The 22,972-nt window shown below is 41.4% G+C and overlaps 1 protein-coding gene across 1 annotated transcript in view; it reads left to right on the top strand.

Moving 5' to 3' along the window:
* LOC141800381 (dolichyl-diphosphooligosaccharide--protein glycosyltransferase subunit STT3B-like) overlaps positions 1 to 22,972 on the top strand; it is a 93,952-nt gene that overhangs the window by 62,625 nt on the left and 8,355 nt on the right. The window contains 8 exon segments of the mRNA XM_074682869.1: positions 2,714 to 2,813; positions 8,787 to 8,885; positions 9,726 to 9,872; positions 11,692 to 11,740; positions 14,452 to 14,606; positions 18,886 to 18,998; positions 19,001 to 19,099; positions 22,216 to 22,403. Coding sequence (XP_074538970.1) covers positions 2,714 to 2,813; positions 8,787 to 8,885; positions 9,726 to 9,872; positions 11,692 to 11,740; positions 14,452 to 14,606; positions 18,886 to 18,998; positions 19,001 to 19,099; positions 22,216 to 22,403 — 950 coding nt within the window.

Below are 22,972 nucleotides of genomic sequence, written 5' to 3'. Positions count from 1 at the left end.
AACCAGATATATACTCAGTATCAGATGTTAAGGCTGTTTATTGTTTAATTGTAAGATGCGCATCAAACTTCCAGCTGCCGTCAGGTTAACTTTCCATTATGACAAACGGCTTTAATCTGACATCAGATGTGACGGGACAGTTAATATAGATATAAATGTATATGCTGGTTCAGACGGTTACATTAAATAGTGATTGCTGTGATTGTTTATTGCATTAAAATGTGCCTGACACTCTGGAAACCTGCCTCTGAGGCTTTGATGACATGTGAGCACATGTGCGCCTGTCACCAAAATACAGCTGCGGAGGGTGCACTCCACTTTGCGCCGAGGATAGACCAGGTTGGAGCTGGCGAGTTTTCAACACACTGTTTTTGGCACGAAATTGTCACTGCGCCAACATGAATCTGCTGACACCTCCCCCTGGCGCGCCGTCAACTCCCCCTGGCACGCCGTCACACCCATCTCTGTGCAGACGGTCTACCAAACTGTCAAAATGGCAGCCCACAGTGGTGCGCCGCACAAAATTTATACTGTGCGGGGTGCGGCTTGCGCCCCCTGAGCTGCGCCTCGGAATTAGAGTCCATGCTGTCTGCAGTCACTTCTCAGTCCTGTCCAACCCACACTACCATCTGATTGGTTGCAAGCAGAGCCATGGCTCAGGTAACGGCCAATCAACAGTCAAAGCTGTGCGCATGCAGCACTGTCTCTCTCTCTCTCTCTCACACACACACAATGTTAATAAAAGAAGGTTTTGCCAATAGGAGAAACTCTGGATAGCAGATAAATGTTTTGAAGGCAAGTTAAGGCTGTAGAAAACTTGAGCTATTTTTTTTTTTCAATTTTCTGTTAAATTAACATATGATTAAAAGCATCTGAATGTCGTTAAGTGTTGGAGTTTGTATTGTTCAAAATTTTTTTACTTTGAGTGCAAATTAATATCGGCACCAAATATTGGTTATCGACCTCCTTGCCTACTAATGATCGGTGTCGGCCCTAAAAAATCCATATCTGTCTATCTCTGACTTAACCACTACAATTAAATGCACTGTGTGCAACACATTACTCACTATCACTGTTCTGCTCACTTATAATGTCCATCGGCCATATTTATGGTTAGCGTTGAGGAAAGCTGACGGTTCAACTACATCGGATGTGTCTCTGGTCCAGCTCTGTTCTGTTGCGTGTTGACTGTGTTCGACTGTGTTAAACTCACGCCATGTGGGAGTTTACGAAACCCTGTGTGTTCAGTCCATCAAGCTGTATGACTGACAGACAGCTGGAGTCACAGACTGAGGAGTTCCTGCTCTCCCCACTCCATTGATAAGTCTCTCTTCATTCATGTTGGGCTGTAAAACCTCAAACCTGTTGACTCCTGGTCTGGCTCTGCTCCTTATGTCTGTTTGTTGTTAAAATCAAGCTAGATATGATCTGGTTAAGACACGGTTTGTTTTATTTTGAAAGTCACTAGCTGTTTTTGGTCTTTCTGTGCACAACTTCCCATCCTGCTTTATCAGCCCTACGGTGAATTGACTCCTCACAGCTCTAGCATCAATGAGAGGAGGGTGCAGGCTCGACTGCTGATGAGTGTCAGTGTTTCCCAAGCTGCAAGCTCCGGTCTGGGAATATGAGACAGTGTGGAAGTGCTAAAATCTGCTGTTTCTCGAGTGTTCGCTTGAGGCTGGCTCTGGAAGTATCGAAGTCACATACACACCAAGCCAAAAAAAGCCATTTTCAAAGCAGAAATTAACCTATTTACAGCCTGGTTCAAAAAACGTCTCCTGTCTGAGTCGCTAATTTTACTACCGGCACCACTGTATGGGGGGTGGAGTTTTTTTCTAACGCGGCCGTTCAGAGGATATTAAGAATCGCAAGCTTTCCCAATAAGAGGCACAGCTGAGGGTCACATGACGGTTGGCGCCCTATGGCTGTAGGTGAAGCCCTTGCCACTACCAATATGGCCGCTATAGCCGATGTGCTTCATTTTCTGTTTCAGAAACAGACAGATGACGTCGGCGAGACTACGTCCATGTTTTATACAGCCTATGGTGTTTCCTCTGGGTTGGGGTGATGGTGACAGCACACGACTAGTCAACTTGTGCTTACAGCGCCAACTAGTGGTTAAAGTATTTGAATTGCCGGTGAAACCTTGAGTTTAAAATGTATTTGCAGCTCCTGTCATGGAAAACACTTGTCAAACAGGTGCATCGCCTGTTGTGATACAATCAAGTGAAACATTCAAAAGACCAGACACACACAGGCAGGGGGAAACAAGAGGAAATAGGGGAGGACAAGCTGGTGTGTGTGTGTTTCAAAATAGAGGAAAAGTGCAGGTGTGTGTGTGCCTTTGTTGGTTTAGAGACAAGAACACAACTGAGTAGCAGTGTTAAGGCTGTGGCTTCTGATGGTTTTACAGGTCTCAGGTGGGCTGTGGGCTCGTAATGCTACTCACATTATAGTGTTTATGTGTGTGTGACTGTGTGTGTTGTTGACACGGCTTCAAACACTTACAGGCCTGTTACAGAGCTGATTATCCACTGTAGCTGAAAGCTTTGCAGAGGTCACGTTGTGATTACAACAAAAAGTATGAAACCAGCTGTGTAGGTTTCTGTGAGCTTGATTTCAATAGTTACACTCTGCTTTGGTGACTCCTGTTGAAAAATGTCGTGAATAAAATGCTCTTGTTGAATAATTGTGTTTTTGTTTGTTTTCACAGGTGTCAGCGTGGGGTGGTTACGTGTTCATCATCAACCTTATTCCTCTACATGTGTTTGTCCTGCTCCTCATGCAGCGCTTCAGTAGGAGGGTTTACATAGGTGAGATACTGCACACGCACACACACACACACACACACACACACACACACACACATACACAAATAAAAAATGCTCATAGTCTTCGAGGGAAATAAATTAAGCAAAAATGACAAAGATAAATGTTCCTCAGAGACAAAGATGATGTAAAAATAATGCCTTTCATTTGGAGGCGCCTTTCAAAGTTACCCCAGGTCACCTAAAATAAAAAATAAAAGCACTAAAACAGAAAATCAGCATAAAAAAAAGTGAAGTGAACAGTGTCCAGTTAAAGGGAAGAAACCAGTTTAAACAGGTGAGTTCTGAGTTTTGGACGATGGGGTCTGACTGTCTTATGTGAGTAGGGGGAGGGAGAACCAGAGTCTGGATGCTGCGCATGTAAAGGCTCAGGCACCCATGGTAGTGAGGCGTGACGTGGGGGTGGTCAGCAGTCCATCAGAGGTTGATTGGAGGGTGTGGGAGGGAGAGTAGTATTCATGAAGGAGGTCACAGAGGTTAGTGGGGGCTAGGTTGTGAGGAGGGGGTCTTTATAGTGGATGTGGTATTGAACAGGGAGCCAGTGAAGTTGGATGAGAACAGGGGTGATGTGGTCTGATGATTTTGTGCGGGTGATGATCCGGGTGGCTGAGTTCTGAGTGAGTTGGGGTCTGTTGATGAAATTGGTGGGGAGGCCGGTGAGGAGGGTATTGCAGTAATTGATGTGTGATGTGACAAATGAGTGAACCAGGATTTTGGTGCTGGATGTTGCAGAGGTGGAAAAATGACTGAACAGTAGTTAGTTACACTGTTAGTTAAGGGTGGTGTTTTGATTATGAGGTGCAAATGAGATGGTGCTGCCCAGAATGACGCTGATGCTCTTGGTTTAGTAAGGTTTTATAAGGTAAGCATTATAAGGTTATATATTGAAAAATAAATATGTTAAATTGAAAAAAAAATATTATTCAAAGTGTTATTTATTACCACATATAAACAAAAAAGTCCTGAACATTGGTACTGTTGAGTATCAATACAGATTGCCAGGTACCTTGCATCAGTACTGTATTGTTTCAAATGTGAAAGGTACCCATTCCTACTCAGCAGCTTAACATGCAAACTGAAAGGTACCCATTCCTACTCAGCAGCTTAACATGCAAACTGAAAGGTACCCATTCCTACTCAGCAGCTTAACATGCAAACTGAAAGGTACCCATTCCTACTCAGCAGCTTAACATGCAAACTGTTCTCTACTCTAATAGACTTAGAGCATTACCTTATTAGGGATGGGTACTGAATAAAGTACTTTTATATGTACAGACCAAATTCTGTTTATAGTACTGAGTACCGATTCACGTAAAATCAAACAGTACAACGTTCAGGTACCAAGATGCATCCTTGTAAGTGAGTGGAAGAGAAGGTGATTTTCCATGCTGAACATGAACACAGCACTGCAAGTTTATGTATTGATAAATGAATATGTTAAAACACTTTGAGATTTTATTATTGAACAAATCAATATTTTTTACCACATAAACATGTACAAAAGTACCAAAAATTGGTACCATTGAGTACTGATACCGACTGCCAGGTACCGAGCATTGATACTGCATCATTTTAAATGTGAAAGGTACCCAATGCTTAATCCTTATCTAGATCTGCTGCTTTGAACTGTTTGATAATAACCTCTGTCTTTAAGAAACAAAGAAACGTTGATTTGAACCTAAAATGGTCATCTCTAGTCGCCTTTTCATCTATCATTTGGACATTAATATTTGTAACTACTAATTGAAACTCTGTCATAGCCCTAACATTACCTTTAATATGGTGTTACTGAATACAGCGGCTTGATATTCTTTACCTAATATAAACCTTCTAATACTCAACACTATCCTGGAGCAGCTAATGAGACAAATATAAGTTTGAGCCAATCCATCACCGCTGTCATGGAAAAATGAGGGAATGAAGCAGGATTTTCTGACACAGAAAAAAGATGAAAGGTTTTTTTTGCCTTCAAAGAGCTTTGCCTTGTCACACCCTGAACCCTCCTCTCTGGTTATGAATAAAATCTTGACCCCAGGCTCACAGTTACCCACTGACATTACAACACTGAGCCATTATTTCAGATCCAAATCAACAACCCACTCACAGTGTCAGTAACAATGCAGCAGAAATAATGACACGTCATGGTGTACAAAGTGCCAGACTGGAGGTGGCTGACCTGATCAGAATGCTGTTGAAAGTGGAATCAAAAAGGAGCTGCAGTGAAGACTAATGTGTGAGGAAGAAAGGAAACCTGGGAGGAGAGGAAGCAGGAAATGCCACAGGGTGACCGCTGGATTCCACATCCTTCAACAGGATTATCGACAAAATGAATAATTTAGCATCAAACTGACTTTCCAAATATTCTCCACGGTCTGTAGCTCCCACCACCAGCCTCCACCTCCACTCAGCTCTGCCTTCACCTCCTGTGTGTCTCTGAAAACCAGCTAAAGCAACACCAAAGATTATTGAATTCAAAGTTAGCTAGCTCACAGTGATGGGGACAAAAACCTTGTGCTGTCATTTGGAGTCCAACTGGTTATCTGCGGACACACACCAGCTCCCATGAACCAAGTCTTCACAGAGAAATACATTCATAAATACAGTCCAGATTATGTTTTCTCACAATCAGAATCAGATTTAACACTAAGTCATTTTTACATTACAAGGAATATGTCTTAGTCTGTTGGTGCAAAAACAAAACAAAAGCAGAGAGTATGAACAAAATATTAAGAATATATATAAAAAAAATTAACCTAAGTGTTTCTAATCAAAAAATGAAAAAATAATTATTCACAAATATATATACTAAGATAAGGTGAGATAAACATGAACAGAATAACTTAAAGTGGGAGTTGTGCTTGATAATGATAAGTGTCAGTGGGGGTGGGGGTGTTAGTGGGTGTCAGTGGGTGTCAGTGGGGGTCAGTGGGGGTCAGTGACCTCTCTGATGAGAGCGGCTGCAGATGGAAAGAAACTGTTTTTGTGGCGTGAAGCTTTGGTCCTGATAGACTGCAGCCTCCTGCCAGAAGGGAGTGGTTGAAAGAGTTTGTGTCCAGGGTCAAAGGGGTCAGCCACTCATAGCCCTGCTCGCCTCAGGGTCCAGAGGTGTACAGGTCCAGGAGAGATGGCAGACTACAGCCAATCACCTTCTACGCTGAGCTACACTACAGCCTGCTCCCAGCCTGAAGCAAAAAAGAAAAAAAAAAAAAAACCTAGAAAAGGAAATTCTGATGAATGCTGAACCTTCTAAACAGACATCAGTTGGGCTTTGATCCCTTCATTGCATCATCATGTTACTCATCAGGTGTGTGGCCACGCACCTCTTTAACAGGACTAGGCCAATGATAGACTTAAACCATCTGATGAGAGTGAGGACAGGATCAGATCTGACAGTGGATTTAGTTCTGTCAGGAAATGCTTGAATCCAGAAAAAATGTCTTGTTTTGAGAAATTAAACGACAGAAATGACCAAACAGCTTTTGCATACAAAAGAACCCTTTGCAACTATTTCAGGCATAATTTTGTCTTAACATCTTGTCAGCTGAGCAGATAGATAGATAAAGAGAGATAAAATACTTTATTAATCCCCGCAGGGAAATTCATGTAGTTTGGGCTCATCTTCCAAAGATTAAAGAATAATAAACTCTGATGGCTGCAGGATCATATGAATGGAATGAATATGGAGTATGGATCATATGAAGTCTGAGTTCATTTATTTAATCAGAAATAAGAAAATCAGTTGTTTAGGTGTAGTTTTTTAAGTGCATTATTAAAAACTTCATTAGCCAGACTTTAAAGAGTGACTACTTTGAATCCTTAAAGTCTGTGGACAAAAATAACAACCTCCAAACATTTCTTACTCTCCCTTTGACCCAAGCAGAGGAAAGCCTTTAAAGGTAGCTGGTCCAGATCTGTTTGGTCTGTACGTGTAGCTATGTTCTGTAGAAATCTGTTGTTTTTTGGCCTTTAAGGCAAAAAATATATTGAAGTGTTGAAGAATAATTGACAGTTTTCACAACATCTGAATATTATAAGTTACACAAGAGATTTTATTTCAGGCCCATCACACACACACATGGCTGTACAGTGTGTTTAAGTTAACAACTGATGCAGCAGAGAATCAGAATCGCCTTCAGTCACAGAATACAAGGAATTTTGCTCAGTTTTTTAAACTGTGCTCTCTTTATACAACATAAATAAAGAAAAATCACTTATAAAACAGAGTTTAAATGAGTTGAAATAAATCAATATTTTGTACTAAAAATATACAAACATTTAAGTAAAATAGTGCAATGAAGGATTTAAAAAATGTGCCATAGAAAAGATGTGAAGACAAGAGGCTAGAGGTGATGAGGTAATGGAGGATAGTTTTATAACAAGTTAAGTTGTACATCAGATTAACGGCCTCTGGGAAGAAACTGCTCCTGTGTCTGGATGTTTTGACAAACAGAATGCTGTAACATCATCCAGAGGGGAGGAGTTTAGACTGTGTGTGTCCAGGGTCTGCAGTAGGGATGATAGAAATGGGAATGCATCAGATAAATAACATTAAGGCTTTTAAGTCCGTTATATAAAGAAAAAGAAAAAGTTTTGACCTAACAATAAGAGAGGTATGCCCCCTGAACTGGTTCAGAGAGATGAGTCCTTTTTTTTTTCTGCGGCCTGGATCATTTCTCAGTCATTTCTGAAAACTGAAAATGCACTTTCAGGTCATTATTGGCTGAAAAATTTCTATGGCCGTATCTTCCTAGTCCAGAGAAGTGTTACCAGCTTGCTTCCTGGTCCTTAACCAGTATGAGTCCTGGATGGAGTGGAGAGTCTTCAAGACACAGCAGCTAAAAATAAGCATTTTAGAGGCTGAAAAAACGTTGTCTCAAACACCAGGGAGAGAAAAAAACAAGGATGTATTTGAGCTGATAATCATGTAAAACTACTACCAAAGCCTAGAAATAGCCACGATACCCCTTCTTTAATGAATATGTTAACTCAAGAGCTGAACCACTCACGCTCAGTTTTCAGCTGTTTGATAGGGAAAAAAAATCGGAGAAAGAGGGACTTTCTGAGTCACCATGTCACAGTTTAAGTCCTCCATCACATGTTGCTGTCAGTAACAGTTCAGATTACTCGATTAGACATGAATGCAGTTTGGATTTCTGTTTAAAAAACTGCATCTGGAGGACTTGGTGTTGCTAAATGAAACATTCCTGTTTTCATAGCAGAGATAAACACAATTACTGCTGGTTTTTATCATTTCAAGGCTGGGACTGAGGCATGAATGGGGATGCTAAGGGCTGTGACTCCCTGACTGACAGGGCAGCTAGTGCATGGCCTTCACCTCTTTGCTTGTTTGTAGATTAGCTGAAAGTCAGTTAAAGTCAGCATCTACAAAATAACAACTAGCTTCTTCTGGAGGGACAAATACAGAACCCAGCCGGTGCCATCACCAGCTACATTCACCTATGAGCAGTGGATGATCTGGACCGACAGCTCCAGATCCCAGTGGTGGTGCTGCAGCAGTATCTGATCAGCAGACTGCTCAGGGCTTTCTCTTACTGAAGCTTTGTGTTTCTGAGCCCTGGAGGCTTGTTTGAAACACTCCTCAGGTTTAGCTGTGTGTTTCACAGACAGTGTGTTGCTGACTCCCTGAGTGTGAGAATAGTTTGAGCTTGAAGCTTAATCGTTCTCAGACTGTCAGTCCTGGTTTTTGTGTGCTGTATTAAGGACTTTGTGCAGGTTTGTGTTTTTTGAGAACAGATGGCATCAAACCTTGCATCCTTTGACATTTTTTTCAAGTCAGTGATTTATTTTTTCTAAGAAATCCCAATGCTCATGACCAGGAGTGTTTTCTGTCCAACTTTTGCAGGAAAAACAAATTAAATTAAGTGATGAGTGTTCGATCTGTATTTACACATGTCTGAGTAGCAGTTTGTCTCAATGGGTCTTTGTTTCTCTCCCCAGCCTACAGCACTTTCTACATCATTGGTCTGGTCCTGTCCATGCAGATCCCCTTTGTTGGCTTCCAGCCAATCAGGACCAGTGAACACATGGCTGCAGCAGGTGAGTGACCTTCAACCTGTGGCTCTGTCTGGGAAATGCATCAGAAACCAAAAACATGGAGAAAATGTTGACTGGGGAACATCTTTGCAAAACATTGTTTTATTTGTGTCTAATGTGCAGTTTAACATGTTTCCAGTCCATCCAAAAGAAGTGCTCATCAGCTCGCAGTGTAATTGCACTATGAGTCAAAGACGTGTAGCTATCTGCTACCTGCCGTGTGTGAGTCCTGGAAGTGTCCTTCATTCATTCTGGACCATGAACCTCTGCTGTTCGTATCATGGCTCACAGAGTAGCAGGGCTAATCCTCACATATCTTCGTCTTTCTAAGATTTCTCTTGGATTTGTTCATAGTTAAGTTATTTATTTTTTCAAACCAGTCTTGAGACCAAACTTGTCATTTTTCAACCTTGGATTTGCATTAAAGCTGGAGACAATTTAAAGAAGCAGTAACCAATATGTCTGTTCAGTTATTTATAGAAACTCAAAGCAGAGGATTAGAGACTAAGTGATTCACTGCACCAGGGTGCAAAAATAGTGAACTATGGAAAGAAAGCAGAATGAGATGAACTGCTCACATGTCTGCACAACATCAAACAGACTGCTTTGTCCACAGGGGCACTGAAATGTAGACCAACTGAAAGCCCCTCAGGAGATTGAGACATTAACTAAACTCAAATCACAGTCTTAAAAAGCTGTTCCAGACTATTTTACTGTCTTCCTCAGTCAAAACTTTGAACTGTTTTAATCAAGTCTTTGTCCAACGAGCACGCTCTGATTCTCATTACCAAAGAGTGTGTTACAAACATTGACCTCAGTCTTCTTTGTGTTTGATTCCTGCAGGTGTGTTCGTGCTGCTTCAGGTCTATGCCTTCCTGCAGTACCTGAAGGACAGACTGACCAAGCAGGAGTTCCAGACCCTCTTCTTCCTGGGGGTGTCTGTGGCTGCTGGGGTGGTTTTCCTCTCTGTCATCTACCTGACATACACAGGTGGGTTCATGCAGACGTTTTAAATCCTTTCAGTCCAATAGAGAGATGAGTAACACATTATGTTTCCTCCATGGTGGGGTTGTTTTATTACACGCTGAATGGCTCTTTAGAACATCTAGACGTGTACACCACTTTTTTCTATTAGCTCTTTACTAGGGGTGTAACAAAATACTCAGCTCAGGATACAATAAAAAATACAATATACACGGCTTTGATCCACAATATCACCAAGATTTTTGTTTTTTCACAACATCCTTAAAGAATAGACTCCAATGACTGACTGACAGAACTGGAATCATTATCCTTAGAATAGGGTTTAATATAGGGCTGCACGATTATCGCAATCGCAATGTCAGCACATGCAATTACGTAATCGCAAAAGAGGTTATCGCAATCGCAATCGCAATGTCAGCACATGCAATTTAGATTTTTCTCCATGATAACCAAGCAAGTCTGTAGACTCATCATGACACAACTTTTTTTTGTTAAATCGCAAGCACAATCGCAATATTGTCCACCTAATCGCAAATCGCACCTTTTCCCCAAATCGTGCAGCTCTAGTTTAATAATAGTAATTATAGTATAACCACTGTACAGAGTTTACCTGTGAAATTAATGTCCTATCCTGATGAAAAATGATGACCATCAACAAACAGTGCAGGCTGGGTGAATAAATCAAACGCACCCTTCCCAGCGATGTGTGTTTATGAAGCAGCTGACAGCTCAAAGTGGATCAGTCTGAGGACAAACAGTGAAGTCTTATCTCTTGTTCAGACCCTCAGAATTCCACTGAACAGCTACAAAAAAATTACTTAACACTGTGGTGATAAAAGTTAAGCCTGAGTACTTTAGCTTTAGCTCACGCAATGATCAGCTGATGAGGAGGAGGATGAGTGACAGCTGCGTTTTGTCAGACTCCAATACAGACATTATGTTGAAGCAGGGCAAACACGCTGAAACAGGTGGTGTCAATGCCTTTGTACAATTTTGATCAAATGTAACTAATGTTACTGTTGTGTTAAGACAGTTGTATGCCAAAGTTATGATCTCCTAACAAACAGCAGCCTCCTGTGCCTTGGTGCAACAGAGGAGTGTGTGAGGAGGAGCTCTGATCCAGACTGATGCATCTTCAGCCACACCTTGCAAAAACATGTCCCACTCTATCAGCACCAGACTTGCAGAAACTGAGTATTTTGTGCAGAGTACCCAGGGTCATGCACAACAATTCAAGCCCTGTGGGTTTTTTTTACTTGATTTTATTTTGAGCATCTTTGAATTTTTTTTTATTTTTTTTTTAGCAATATTTTGTGCCATGTCATTTTGTAACACCCCTACTGCACATGTTTCATAAATCACACAGGACCGTTTCCATAAGCTTGTTTCTACACCCAAATCTGGACCAGCTCCCAGGCAAGATTGATAAATGAGGGTGATTAGGAGTAAAGTCAGTGTGACTCAAACACCATCTTTACCTTGAGAGGCTCAGAAGTCCCCACATAAAGCAGGACCTCCTTCTGGCTGGCTCACACAGGCTTCTGTCGCTCTCTTTGTCCCCATTTATCATCACTGTGCTCGCTCAGTGCTAGGTCAGAAAGCTCATTTAGCCCTTCATCATGTTTGCAGCACACAGCAGCACATGCTTAATGTGATCCATACATGCACAGGGAAGGCTGTTAACCAATTTAGCAACTCAGTGGAGTGTGACAGGACTCACAGATTAGTGACGGTCCACAGTGGGGTGTTTACAGAGGTAGCTGGTGTGTTAGTTGGACGTGTTAACATACTGAGTCCATATGTTCTGTGTGTGTTTCACCTTCAGGGTACATCGCTCCTTGGAGTGGACGCTTCTACTCGCTCTGGGATACTGGGTAAGTCCTCTCGGTTAAATATGATGCACTTCAGAGAGTGATTTAAAACAGCTGAGTGCAGAAGTGATAAAGAATCAGATTTACAGGAGGGGGAGTCCTCACAAATTTACCTTTACGACTTTATGAAGTAGAAAAAGGAGGGGTCCATAGATTTTTTCCACTTTCTCTGTGAGGAGATTTACTTTGAAGGATAACTTTACCTCTTTTATAAAGTCTTCCTCAGCAGGTTCGATAAAATAAAAGAAGGTATAATAACATTTGTGCACAGGTGAAGGTTAAAGAGGGGGTATTTTTCGTATTATTAAGTTTTATTTATTCCTTCTAGCGAGTATCTTTACTTAGGGATGGGTACCTTTCACATTTAAAACGATACGGTACCGGTACCAATTTTCGGTACTTTTTTGTGTTTATGTGGTAAAAAATATCAAAATGTTTAATTTTTTTTTTCAGTTTAACATATTTATTCTTCAATATATAACCTTGCAATGCTGTGTTCACGTCCAGCATGGAAAATCAGCTACTCTTCCACTCCCTCACAGTCACAAGGATGCATTTAGGTACCTAAACATGGTACCTTTTGATTTTACATGAATCGGTACTTGGTACTTTTGACAGAATTCGTTGGGTACCTCTAAAAGTACCCGATTCGGTACCCATCCCTATCTTTACTCTATTTAAAGCCCAAAGAAACCTAGTTTTTCTCTCCCTGGTGTTTAGAAAACCCTGAGTTCAGCCTCAGTCTGAAACACTTTGTTTAAGCTGCTGTCTCTTTAAGGCTCCCTGCTCCACAAACCCCCTCCCTCTAACTGGCCACCCCTCTGGAGGCCTGCTTGGGGTGGAGCTGTGGGCAGACCTTTGTGACATGAACCAGTTATGATCTAATCATTTCACCAAGTATCACATAAGCGACCTTTATTTCGGTGTGTGTAAGAATTTCGTCTGGTTGCTTTGTCTGGGTGTGAGTGCATATGTTTTAATGCTGTCCACATTGTAGTTGAAAATCCCCCTCCTTTCCACTGGATTAGTCAGTCTCCTCTAACTGCGCTCTCTCCTGTTCTGAAGAGAGAGTATTGTGGAGTACATGTGCAGCGCATATGAGCATCACACACTAAAGATAAACAGAATGTCACAACAATTAATTGGCTGTTTCCAGGAATGAAGCAGTGTTTCACTAATTATTTTAAAAACAAAATGAGAAGCCAGCCAAATGTGCCAAATCAGATGGTACTGATGATGAGAAGGACACGGAGACACCGGCTGAGCACCAGGTGGAGAGAAAAAGGACTGCTTTCAACCACAATGTCTACACTGTACCTGTGGTTGCAGGATGAGGGGAAAACTGTGTTAGGTGTGTTGACTGACAACGATGTGGCTCGTCTGTTACAGGAAACTTTAAACTTGTTCCTGGATCAACACAGTAAAAACTTTGAACTTTGTTGTTACACAACAACACTAAGAAATGGAAACCTGTCAGGAGCAGTGCATCATCTGAGACGCTGAGCCTGGGAACCCCTCCCAATAAACAAATGCATGTTTAACATGCCCAACGTTATGCTTTACTTTTATCTGGAAACATTTTTATGTCTTCTTTTCAAATTATATTAAAGAAATAACCTGTTTTGTCAGGGAGTGCATGTTAAAGATAAATTTTATACTCACAGTTTAATATGTAACAGATATCAAGTAACTTTCAATCTTTACATCATAAGAAACTACAGTATGCCAATCAAGATAACCATTCATCAGCATGTTCATGCTGGACCCCTCCCCCAAAAAAGGGTGTGACCAGTTGAGAAAGTTGGCAGCACCAGTGCTACCAGTGAAATAGTTAGTGTAGAGCCCTGACATCCAGTTTATTTACTTTATTTTGGCCTGAACATGAAATTTGACCGAAGGGAGAACTAATCAGACTCTGATGGTCAATGGTTGTGATTTAGAGAAAAATTAATAAATTTAATACACAATGTCACATCCAGGTTTAATCATAAGAATACAAATAAGTTTTAAGTAATTTTTTTCTGACAGTGAAGGAAATAAAAACTATGAAGAATTCAAAACTTATTCCCTCCATCAAAATCATTGTTTACCCAGAGATAAATTATGGATGAAGGGTGCATAATGTGTCCAAACAGCACCCAAAGCTGCTGCCTCACTGTCCATGCTGGGTCTGTCAAATCTACGCTGTAGCTACAGCGAACAGTTAGCTATCAGCTGACGAGAAGCAGAAGACACCCAAGATGAAGGAGGGTTTCCCTATGTTTTCACTCCATAAACAGAAGAAGTGCTGACTTAACATCTTATCATCAGAGAGTCAGGCCTAAAACTCTGGACAGAAAGTCCTCCCTCTCTCCTCACAGACCTGGTCTTGAACTGCCAGACTGCTGAGCCTCCTGTAAACTCAAAGTATTCATGTGTTTGTGCACACGTCTGAGTGTCTGAGTGTTTGAAGAAAGGAAAGTTTTGCTGCAGTGCAGTTGAGTAATGAGGTCATCCCGGAGCAAGTATTACTGAAGTCAGCCAAACTTTTCATTTGCCTCGTCACTTCAGTCTGAACATCACCTCACCGTTTCTCTTTCATAAGAGGAGAGTGTCGGGAAAGTGAAGGGACTGAAATGATCGATTGTGCAGCTTTGTTTTTAAGGCACGAGTCATATGCAAACCTTTCTGTCTCTATTTCACTAACACTTGTCCCTCCTCTTTGTTATCCACAGCTACGCTAAGATCCACATCCCCATCATAGCCTCTGTGTCTGAGCACCAGCCCACCACCTGGGTGTCCTTCTTCTTTGACCTGCACATCCTGGTCTGCACCTTCCCAGCAGGCCTCTGGTTCTGCATTAAGAACATCAATGATGAGCGCGTCTTCGGTGAGAGCCACAAACACCCGACAAACAGCCAAGAGTAGCAGAGGCTAAAGGTCAAGAAACTTTACCCCTAGAGGAACCTTTGTGTTTTGATCAGTCAGTATAAAAGTAGCGATCTTTGTGGATGTGTGTTGATGGAATCGTTGAACAGGAGGTAACAATCTTTGCTGTTAGTAAAATAGACTCAGTTTGAAAACAAAAACATCATCAAGTTGTTTAAGATGCTTCCCGACCTGAAGTACCAGTACCATTTCTAGTTCCCAGAACTAATCTTCCAGGAAACTAAAAAGTTCCTGTGTCTTGTAACAACAGTCAACACTGCACCCAGTTAGAGGTTGAGACAGAGATCGACTGTAGAGGCAAAAGGTGTGAGTGTGTGCCTTAGGGCAGGAAGAAAGTTCCTGCCCAGGCTGGACAGGAACCTTTCTTCCCAGGTTACATCACCTGCCTTCAACGACTACATATGCTGTGTCTCAAATCAGATGCGTCCATTAGCACACTTATATGAGGTACACTGCGTACACTACCGACTTACCAGAGCTCAAATCCAACAGTCCCTTCACACTTTCTGGAAATGATTTTTGTTTTCACAACTGCTCACAGGTGTTCTTCTGTTGTTCATTAATCACAAACATCATCCATCGTTTGATCTGTTTGAGAAGTGTCCAGCCTTCCACTCTCAACTTTTTGACCGTTTTGAGTGTGCCAGCTGAGAAATCAGTGTGTTCTTCCATGCTGTCAGTGTGAACACACTTATACACTCAAAATAGTAAGTCAAGTACAGAAGTACAGGGTTGGAGACACAGCTGGGCTCAGACACTTAGTCAAAAAGAAGTGGATCTCTTTATATCGTGGGACTCGCTGCAAAAATAACTGAACAGTGAAATCTGACGACATTCTTACACAGAATAAAGGACAAGCACTTCATCAGCTCAGCTCCTGGTCCCTCCTTTTCATGTTTTCTGTTTTTATTCATCGATTGCTTGTTTTGGTGAGGAGGAGGCCTCTGTGGACGACTCTGGCCTTGTTCGTTGAACACTGAAGGGTCATTTGGAGACTTCGCAGCCTGTCAGACTGTTGCTGTTGCATCACTTTGAATAGTGATGCAACCAAATCACTGAAGTGCAGAGGACATGATTGACAGGTCCACACTGACTGGTTGACTTTGAGAGAGGGAAAGACAGCGGGAGAGCTTGTATTTATTTTTTTTCAATGATTGTGTTGTTGTGTTTGAAATGTTTCTTTGTTAGTGGAGTCTCTGAAACAGACTAACGAAACGGTCGCTCTTTGATCTGTTAGCTTAAGAAACACTAATGCTCAAATACAAGTGTTTGTGTTTCTGTGATTATGCATGATGATTCTTTCTCTCCTAATATGAATCATTCATGGTGTCATGGTCTGAGTCTTTGATCTCTGTATTTCCATCTGTTATCTATGAAAGCTCACTCGGCGTGGACAAAGACAGAGTTAGAACTAGCTTACACTGGGCAACAGGTGGCGCTCATACAGGTTGGGTGTTGAAATATTTCATGCTCATTTTCTTTGGAAGGTTTATATCTGGACCTCATTGATTTCAGTAACAGTGTCTGATATAAAAACCAGGTGTGACATGAGTAGTAAACACAACAGATCCGGCACTGTGCTGTAGGGTTTTGGCGGCAGTATGTGAGTTATGGAGGTGTGGTTTATAAATTCTTTAAAGTGTAACAGAAGTAAATCAAGCAGAAAAGGGCCTCTCATTAAATGTTTTCCTGCTCTTTTGTTCTTGTACCACTTGATGAGGTGCTTGTTTATCCTCCACTTTTACTCACTGTGTGCATGACAGACATTTTTTGTTGTTGTTTTGTTTTGATCTGTCTTGTTTTGTTTTTATATTTGATCACATTTTTTTTTCCTTTTTTTTTTTCTTTCTTTTTTTTTTTTTTTTTTTTCTGCGGCGGGCTGTCTTTTTTCAGTTTCAACTTCCTGTTAGTCTTTTGGCGTGGAGGAGAGGGTTTGAGGAAGGCGTGATTTGCATATCATTTTTGAGCATGAGACAGTTTCATAACTAACTGTGATCCATTCTATTTCCTGATAAACAGCAGAAAGACAGAGACTGACTTGTTGTTTGGGGGCTCCAGGTGAACTTGTCGATGTCTCACACTCAAAAGTCTTGTAAGTCCAGCCAAGTGCTGCAGTACTCCCAGTCTTTCCCTCCAAACCCTCCCCTCCACGCCAAAAAGGTGACAGACAGTTGAAAGAAAAAGTCACTGTAAGCTGAAAAAAGTGTGTTTTTAACTTCAGCAAAACACTATCATTGCCAATACCTGTTTTGATGCCATAATAACTTTTTATTTGTCTAATGTTTGTTCAAAGCCAGTGTTTCTTTTTTCACTTTCAGGATGTTTTTTCAATGCCAAATTTAATTTTCAATACCAAACATTAAAGTCATCATTTTGGCTCCATCAATGGGCTGATGATGATTAGATACCTGAGTGATGAGCAGTTGAACAGTCTGACCTAACAAAGAGACCACTGAGTGCGAAAACATGGCAGATGTGTCACATTTTACACAAACCCCCTCATAAACTTAAACATAAACTTAAACCCCTGAAAAAAGCAACATGAAACATTTACAGAATTTAGAGTTAAACCTTTAAATAATTAACACTGTGGATGCATTAAGCTGAACTGACAGGTGGAACTGGATTTTGGTGAAGGGGTCGTTGTATAAATGCAGCACAGACAGCTTGCAGCAGGCTTGTTACCAGCCAGCACGGCTAGAAACAACAGAGCACGTTTAGTTCAGCCAGACATTTCTTTACTAGGGCTGTCACGTTGTGTTTGATAAGATTGATTATTTACAGCGCAAATTAATCCATTATGAAAATTAACACAATTAACTCATTGGCTGCCAGCCATTTTCAGAGCATCATGAACAATCTTTCAAGACCCAAATAATATTGTTTTCTCTTGACCATGTAAAACACCAAAGCTACCTAGAAGAGTGGGCTCTCTTCTTTTACATCTCTCTTCCTGTTTTTCATCCTAAAAACAGACAAAACATACTTTTTTTTTATTGCGTTTGTCTCCTCTGCCATCCTTTGATCCTCTCCATGATCTCTGTCGTCTTTTCTTACAATGGCGCCGCTCTTTCTCTCTGGACCACAACACATCGTCAGTTGGAGCGTGAGCTGCCTGAACTTTTCTGACTCTCAGCGTCTCTCTGTGTCTCTGTCATCTCACATCCTCTCCTCGTATCCATGCTGAGCTCTCATCCAAAGAGCACGCCGCTCTCACCCACAGTAGTTTATGAGCAGGATTTTGATTGACAAACTCCACCAGACCCTGCCTCCTGCTGGAAAACAAAGTTTACTTCTATAGACGCAGTACATGGTTAAACGTCAATTTCAGCTAACACGGACATTTTCATATTGGCTAGTTGAAAAAGTGTGGATTCATAAATCTTCTCTTCTTCATGTATTCATTGATTAGTAATGCACTACAACTTTGTGATATCCTAGAATTCAAATTCTTTATTTGGGGACCTTCAGTAGATATGAGATAAAAATGTGATTAATTAGATTAATAATTACAAATCCTGTAATTAATTGGAATTTTTTTTTAATCGCCTGACAGTTAAGATACAATATCCAATATTTTTTTTGCATATATATGTCCAAATTATCCTTTTTTGTTCTACTAAGAGTGATGAGAGGTTTGCTTTGCCCAGAAACATCCGGCCACATGTCTTTCATGACATGTGGACAGGATGTGGACCTCTCATTCAGGGCTTCTCTTTCGCTAAGGAGTTGAATCACTTCTCTTTCAACCAGAGTTTCTTTCACAGTATCTCTTCTTCTCCTTTAGTACATGTTTTTTTTCCCTTTTGAAAGAACTCCCCCTCTGCCTTTGCATTTCCTGTTTCTTCCCTTTTCTGCCTCACTTCATCTGTCTCCAGTTTTTATGATTCCTCCTCCTCCTCCTCACTTCATCAAGACTCTTTGATCTCAGTTTCAGTGCTTGATTAATGCAGCCACACGTGCACAGAGCGCGTTGTGAACATGTGGGTGTCATTCCCTCTGCTGCTGTGGTTTTCTGTTTCCACCTGAAAGTGAGATCTGAAGAAAAGTGTGACTAAGAGCAGAGAGGAAGTGTTACCTTAACACGACCTGACAGCTTTAAGTGAATGTTATGAAGTGGTTTTGTTGTGTATGATTACATTAAAGTCATCAGGCTGAGAAAGCCTCCTGACCTCTAACACTCTGTTTCTCTCTGTTTCTCTCTGTTTGTCTCTCGTCAGTGGCCTTGTACGCCATCAGTGCTGTGTACTTTGCTGGTGTGATGGTGCGACTGATGCTGACTTTAACCCCGGTGGTGTGCATGTTGTCGGCGGTGGCCTTCTCCCAGCGTTTTTGAACCACTACCTGGGAGACGAGCTGAAGAGGCAGAGCCCACCGGCAGAGGACAGCAGCGACGAAGACGACAGGAAGATTGCTGGGAACCTCTATGACAAGGTGAGCTGTCTGAGTTCAGGTAATGAGGCACTTTGTCTCCCTTATCATACATCATCTATCTGCTATAACCTCAATTATTTAATGTAAGTCATTCTCTAAGAACTCATTAATTATTAACTGCAAGGTGAATCAGATGATTTATGTTGCACATTCCAGCAAAGATAGCAATTCACAGAGTTTCATACCAGACATTTAATATAAGAGGAATATGTAACACTTTTAAAATAGACAAACAGATAAGACAGTATTTGATTATAAAGATGAAAGTCACTACATTGATTGAAACACCAAACTGCCTGGAATCAAAGGACACAAATTATCTGATTATCTCCTCTTTCTGTGAATTCTTCAGACCCGTTCTTTTCTAACCTCTGTTTCTCATCGAGACTCTCACACAGTTCAGCTGATGCCTTTCCATGGTTCCTTTTCCCCCGTGCTCTCTTTAGAGGGGCTGTGAGGAGTTTCTCACTGATCTTGAAAAAGTCTCCCTTCTAGATATATGCCTGGTTGTAATCCACACTTAAAATGAGATTTTCAATGCCAATAAAGGTTATTTTAAATTGCTTCTTCTTAGCTTCCTGATCGGGTCGAGCAGGACATAATTGATTTACAGCACGTCCAAGTCTCTATGACAACACCACGCCGGCTGATGAAGTTTAGCAGAGAGAAGAGAGATCTGTGTTTTTCCCTGCTGAGAAATTTTCTGTGATTAATTTTGTAGTGATGATGGACACTGGAGCCTAACTGTCAGACAGAAAAAAGACAGAAGAGAAGAAGAAAGATAAACAGGAGAGTGATAGAGCACGAGCTAATGGCTAACACACAAGCTTACAGGCTAAAACACAGGCTAAACGCTAAAACAAAAGCTAAAGGCTAAAACATGGATTACACTATTTGTGCTAATGTCCATTCCAACCCACAGTCAGCAGTTATTCTGCAGTGGTCTGTTCAAAGTTGAGAGTCTATCAATAAAATGAAGAGTGAGGTTACGTTAGCTCTGATTGGTAGATGACTAACAGGACATATTGTTACAAGCACCAGGCTGTGAGTAGAGCTAAATATGGCGGGCTACTAAACTACGGTACAAACTGACAAAGTTTGCTTGTTGTCACGTTTCAAAGTGTAGCTCTACCTAACTGTTGATAAATACCTTACCTCGTGGTGTTGAATCTGGTAAAAAGTTGTCTTCAACAAAGAAAATAGAGTCAAAAAGAAGATTTAATCTCAGTTCATTTCCAAAACAAACGAATGTCTTGTTAAGAGTCATCTTCACGACAGCATGCACAGGTAGCCCTCAAAGTCTCTAAAACAGGGGTCACCAATTTTTGTTGATGGTGGTAGTTTCCTACAATATAGAGGGATTATATGTTTATCAACAACGGCGGATGCACGCAACTTGGGTGCAGAAGCACTGCAGAGTATAATGGTTTGTCAACTTACATGGAGGAGTGAACCACAAAAAAACACATTTTTAACTTAATATCATCACTTTGACGGATGGCAAATGCTCCCAGGTTTGTGACATAGCAGTGAGTGGACAGAAGAGATCAGCAAGTGGACAGATATGAGGTGGAGAGACGTTTTTAGAGGGGAAACCTAGCGTGTACCCAGAGAGAGATTTAAACACACAACTGTCACTCGATGCTCATGACTGTATTATCCGTGGACACTTATCAGACTGTGACAGACCAGGATGTAAACATGGTTTCATAATATTCCCTAATTTTACTTTGGTCATAAAATCTGTTCCTGTTAATCATAATTCATAGGTTCACTCATTATTTACTGTCCATATTGAGTCCATGTTTGGATATAACTTCATATATACTACATATAACTGAGGTTGGATAAAGAATAAACATTTAATTACACACAGTTAGACGTCGCTGGTGTATCGGTGTAAAGTGTGACCCTGTTAACTGGTGACTCTCGGCAGTTAATCACTGCTACTGTCTGCTGAAAGTCACCGGTTAGCATGGTCGCTATTAACGTTGAAACACCGGTTGCGCTGTAACGGTTGAAACTTGACAGAAGTTGCCTCTATTGTGTAGTATTGTTTCTGACAGCTGTCCACAGAAAAACCGTTCACTTTGATGCTTCTAACAAGTTGAATTTAGTGTTGAAAAAAACGCTAACTCGTCTGAATGAATGGAGCTAAATGCTGCTTCTGCGGTCGAGATGCGTGCGCATCTTTATGGTGACGTAGACTGATAATCCCTCTATAAATACATCTATATCTTGGAGGAACTCCGTTATGACCAGTGCTGTTTTTTGGAACATGCCTTACGGGGCACGGTGTTTGTGACCCCTGCCCTAAAATTTTTCTTTTTTAACCCAGAGACAGATAAGAAAGAAATTTTGAGCTAAAATTTCCAGGTAATAAAATAATATAACAGCATACATGCACCAAGATAACAGCACACCTGTAGTGATGGCAGCAGGTGTTATCTATGAAAATATAAAAGGTCAGGTTGTATATTCTTAATTGTTCTCTATGCTTTTACTTAAGTAGTTCAGACTGTTTTTTATCAATCGCTCGGCCTCACTGCAGTGACATTTTGTTCTTTAAGCTCACCTCTTTCTCGCCTTAACACATACGATGAATAGTCCTCCCCTCTGTCTGCTGGTCTCTGCAGACGCTCTGCTCTTTAACAGTCCTCTTCACAAGGACTTTTTAATGAGTTGCACTAATAACACAGCTTTGATAAACAGATGCACTAAATGTTGTGTAAAGGTAAGGGGTCTTGAGGTAAAAAAAAGCTTCCAGTAAATGTGTTTTCTGATATAAAACAGTGGTTGAAATGGTCTGTTGCATGCTCACTCCGTTAGTCCTCAGGAACAGACCTGCAGTGAGAGCCGGCCTTTCTCCAGCCCTTTTGTTGCTCATTTCCTAAATCGATACAGCGGGAATAATGCATTGCAAAGCCATCACAGGCCTCCTTAAAGGCCACCATAAACCAGCTACAGCAGTTAATTGTCTGTCTGGGTGTTCTCTCAGTGGGGGCAGTTAATAGTCTTCCAGTATATTATCAGCTCATTTCACAGCGCTCTTGTCTTGTTACGGTTGCAGCAACCTTAACAAACGGTGTCCCGTGGTTCTGTTCTGTCCCCTGCAGGCCGGGAAGGTACGAAAACACGTGTCGGAGCAGGAGAAGGCTGAGGAGGGTCTGGGCCCCAACATCAAGTCCATCGTCACCATGCTGATGCTGATGCTGCTCATGATGTTTGCTGTGCACTGCACCTGGGTCACCAGCAACGCCTACTCCAGCCCCAGTGTGGTGCTGGCATCCTACAACCACGACGGGTGAAGAAACACACACCATGTTTTACACACACAGAGCTTTTTTAAGAGGTGATCAGCCAAAAAACACCAAGGACTCCATTTGTCACTGGGGAAATTCACCCATTACAGTTTCCTTCACACCCAGTTAAGTTAGAATATTATAGTAGTGATAGGAGGTACAAATGAATAGCTAATGAAAAACAAATTGAATAAAACAAACAAAACTAGGAGTAGTTTAAATAATTTCTGGACTGGAACTCTGGTTTCAGTTTATCTCAGTGCAATCCCAGTCAGCTCATCTCCAGTTGTTTATAATGAGGGGGGAGAGACACAGCTGTAGTCTCCTGCCTCTGTCCATCATCTTGCTTCAGCTCTCTTCCCTCATAGTTTGTTTCCTCTGCATCCCTGTGCGTCTTAAAAATCATGAGTTCTGGTTTGGTTGACGAGTTGGCTGGCTTCAGATATCATCTGAGCACGGAGTAAACATCAACAACAGCAACAGCAGTGACAAACTCAAGTTTGCAGTCACAAAGTGAAGAACAGTCCACAGCTCTCTTTAGCTGCTGAATAAGGCACCAGAGAGTAATCCG

Source organism: Halichoeres trimaculatus, unplaced genomic scaffold (assembly GCF_033239565.1).
Source record: "Halichoeres trimaculatus isolate MK-OKI-2021-1 unplaced genomic scaffold, fHalTri1.1 fHalTri1_scaffold_12, whole genome shotgun sequence".
In the NCBI taxonomy this organism is placed as follows: Eukaryota; Metazoa; Chordata; class Actinopteri; order Labriformes; family Labridae; genus Halichoeres; species Halichoeres trimaculatus.
The sequence above is the reverse complement of the archived record's forward strand: the minus strand, read 5'-3'. Positions and strand labels throughout refer to the sequence as shown.